This window comes from Vigna umbellata, chromosome 9 (genome assembly GCF_029865625.1).
Source record: "Vigna umbellata cultivar VRB3 chromosome 9, Vumbellata_1.0, whole genome shotgun sequence".
Taxonomy (NCBI): domain Eukaryota; kingdom Viridiplantae; phylum Streptophyta; class Magnoliopsida; order Fabales; family Fabaceae; genus Vigna; species Vigna umbellata.
This window is the reverse complement of record NC_142173.1, coordinates 10,588,293-10,591,967: the sequence shown is the minus strand read 5'-3', so window position 1 is coordinate 10,591,967 and position 3,675 is coordinate 10,588,293. Positions and strand designations below refer to the sequence as shown.

Below are 3,675 nucleotides of genomic sequence, written 5' to 3'. Positions count from 1 at the left end.
CTTTCTTTTTAGTTTTTTTACAAATATAAAAATTGATTTTTTTATAACTATTTTATTCCCTTTAAAAATGGGTTTTCAAGTTGCTCTTTTGATATAAAAAACCATTCCCCTTAAAAATGTTGAAGTTACAAAATGAAAGGAAAACAAAAGCAAATATTTACAAACTAGTATTATACTTAGTGATTCCAACTTCAACAACGAGGAAGAAACCCTGCTATTTCATTGACACGTCTTATAACTGGAAAATTCTGTTGGGGGTACCAAAATGTAACATTGTAAATGAAACACAGTTCTATACAATATATATATATATATATAAAATAAATGAAAACGAGTGATGGGTACCCAAGAAAAGCTAACCATGAAGCTTGGGACAAAACATCAATTAATGTTATCTGGGTTCAATCTCTTTGTGCCACTTAGAAGGACCCCAAAGAGCTTAACAGAACTGTTTGATTCTTCAGAAGAAGTGAACAAGGACTTGTCCACCAGCTTTGGAACGGCAGTGCTGGTTCTTTGTTCAAAGGGTGATGGAGGTTTTACATGGTTTTGGATGAAATATATGATGTCATTGTACAAACTCTTCATGTGACTAAGTTCTGACAAGAGCATGAAGTTCTTTTTCCTTAGTCTTTGGTTGTCTTCAGAAAGGGATGTTAGAATGTCCGTGCTTGGTTTTGGAGATGAAAGAGGAGAATCAAGCAAGCAGAGACTTTCATCTTGTTGAAGAATCTGGGATGGTGGCTGGTCATGGTAGAGTTGGTGATGTTGCTGAGGTGTTTTTCTTCTCTGTATTTCACACAAAAGGTGCTTAGCTCCTTTTTTGAAGTACTCATTCGCAAACTCCCACCTATCAGAAACTACCTTCTTGAAACCCTGCACACAAGAACAAAAACATTCATAGTTAATAACAGGAGGTATTGATAGAAGAGATTGACACTACTCTTTATTCAAAACCTTAAGACAATGTGTGAATGATGTTTTATCTTTATACAGTATTTTACTTTGTCATTTATATCCAAGGTGGAATTTGAACTTGGATTCCGAACATACTAATGATAGTAGGATGCTTACATAGGTGTTGAGTTGCCTAACAAAGCTTGAGAAGTTGTTGTGTTTGAAGTAGTTGGGAAGAAGATCTCTGGAAAAGTCAGGGGGTCTCCAGACAACAAATGTGGTTTGATCTTGACCCCATGAAACAATGTTGTCTGTGAGAGGATCATCAACAAGTTGATATGTCTTTGTGAGGAAAGGTGCTGGAACTGATTTCTGAGACTCAAAAGAGAACACCATCTTCTCCTCAAACCTCTCCACTGTCAAACCCATTCTACTCAACTTCACTCTTGTTGCACTCCTCTTCTCTCACTAATATATGCATCACCAACTTAATTTCTCTCACCTTTCTCTCTCATATTATAAATTTCTTATCATGCAACTTTATATAACAAAAACACATGATCATGTCAAATGGAGAGGAAAGAAAAATATTACTCTCACTTCACCCTTTTTCCATTGTAAAATCAGAAATTAGGATGGAACTTTTTTTTACTTAAAGTAAGACTAATTATTCTTACTTGCATTTCTAAGATATGAAAATAAATAAGTAATAAGAATTTCAAAAGATTTTTTTTATTTATCTAGTTTCGTATGATGCTCTAAAATTTTTGAACAATTTTTATTAAAAAATTTACAACATGAGAGATATAATCTTTTTTATATAAATTAATAGGTTTTGAGAACTTTATTAAAAAAAATCTATAAAGAATTTAAACATCCATGTAACTTTATATATTAGATCATTCACATTGTTTTACTATAATTTTTGTAGAATAATATAGATATCCATTATTTTTATAGACCTAATTAATATATCATTTATATTTATTTATTTATTTTTCCTATCCCATCATAAATCTACATATTTTTCTCTCTAAATATCTGTTTTTTAGATGTTTAGACAAAATCTTCCTAAGCAAATAAAAGACTATTCTTTGCATCCTCTCGTCAATCTCTCCCTTTATATTACTAATTTTAAGATACATATGACCATGTCAGTGAAATGAATTATTTTTTTCTACAATTTCTACAATAATAAGATTCAATAAGAGGTATTAATTACTATTGATTATTTATTCTCTTGGTAGCAGTGTTGTTGGGTTGATGCCTCTTGAAAGAGGAGTTACCTTTTTGTTTGTTTTTCTTTCTTTTCAATATAGCTCTAATGGATGTAATCACCATTTTGTCCCTACTCAATGCTTTTATGTTCATGCCAAATTGGCTATATAAAGCAGCTTTCCATCATCACAACCCTGAAGAAGGCAAGTTTATAATGCAAAAAACCATTCAATTTGAGTTTAGAAAAATGTGTATGCAGAGATCTCTAAAATTCCTAGACTAATAATCAAATTGAAAGACAATGTTTTAGATTTGTTTTATCCTGCAAAAAGACATGTTTTTTTGTTTTTTAAGCATGTTTTTTCGTATGGAACTGAAAAACTTGGAAGGGTGTGATTTCTCAAAATCAACTGAGAAAATTTAAACTTTTGTGCATGTGCTTTGGCCCACTATTTTATCAGTTGTCAGATATTGTTCAATTGGTTGGTCCCTCCTCTCTACCCACATTATTATATTTTCCAATCTCAAAGATTACTATGTTTTGGCCTGTGTAACAGGGATCTAATAACTTGTTCTCTGACCCTTGTTTGTTTCATATGGAATTTCAATCATATAACATCATTTTCATATTTTTCATTTTGAATGAATGCAATATATATATAATCATATAAGCGTGCCAATATGAAAACTGAATGGCAACACAACATTTTATGCTTTGTTAAATCATCATATTATATCAAACAAGATTATTATTTATAGGGAGTAATACTGAATTTACATTTAATTAAATTTTTGTGAAATATATTAAATTTAAGTTTGGACACATTTTTATATTGTAAATTTATCTTTATTTTTAATTACAATAAAATCTCTAATACTTTTTTACGATGAATATATTAATAGTGATTCGGTATGAATAGAGTTAATAAATAATAAATCTTATTAAAATATATATTGGATGATTTTAATATTATTTTTAAAAAAATTAAATCCATCTCAATTTTAAGAAACTAAATTGTGAAACGAAGTTTATATCTATTTATATAATATAATCAACGTATAATATATATATATATATATATATATATATATATATATATATAATTGTAAAGGTATAGATTCATGAAAATCACGCACTTTTTTCTTTGTAATCTAAACTATGTTTTAATTCTAAACTATGATTTTATTTTAAATATAAGACTATTTAGTTTGAAAAAGTTTAACAAGCTAAAGAATATTGGGTGTAATTTGCATTTTCTTTTGAATCTCATCATAACATGTAAACCTTTTTCCTTTTACTTTTTCTGTTGAAATGCTTTCTATTCTTTATGAGGATTTTGTTTAGGGATTAGGGGATGATTGTGGGATTGTAATATTGATGAAGGATCATTGGATCAACATTTTAATCTTTCAAAAGTGTAGCTAATTATGAGTTCAAAGTCTCTTCATTGCAAATAAAAAAAGTGAGAAACAAAAGTTCAATAGTTATAAAAACATAAATGCTGAAATGCTTAAATAATTAATTAGTATATGGTTACACCTTACAAGGGTGGAACATTC

General features: G+C 29.0%; 1 protein-coding gene across 1 annotated transcript; it reads right to left on the bottom strand.

Moving 5' to 3' along the window:
* Window positions 1-377: 377 nt before the first annotated feature.
* Window positions 378-1,389, bottom strand: LOC148192514 (heat stress transcription factor B-4-like). The gene is made up of 2 exons (XM_088099589.1): window positions 1,075-1,389; window positions 378-876 (listed from the first exon to the last, which is right to left on the bottom strand). Exons 1-2 carry the CDS (start codon window positions 1,324-1,326, stop codon window positions 382-384), a joined length of 747 nt encoding a protein of 248 aa, XP_087955715.1. The 5' UTR covers window positions 1,327-1,389; the 3' UTR covers window positions 378-381.
* Window positions 1,390-3,675: the final 2,286 nt, after the last annotated feature.

Coding starts and splice junctions, on each gene's coding strand:
- LOC148192514 (XM_088099589.1), bottom strand. CDS start 1,326: ATGGGTTTGACAGTGGAGAGGTTTGAGGAGAAGATGGTGTTCTCTTTT. Junction 877..1,074: donor TTAGGCAACTCAACACCTAT/GTAAGCATCCTA, acceptor TCTTGTGTGCAG/GGTTTCAAGAAGGTAGTTTC.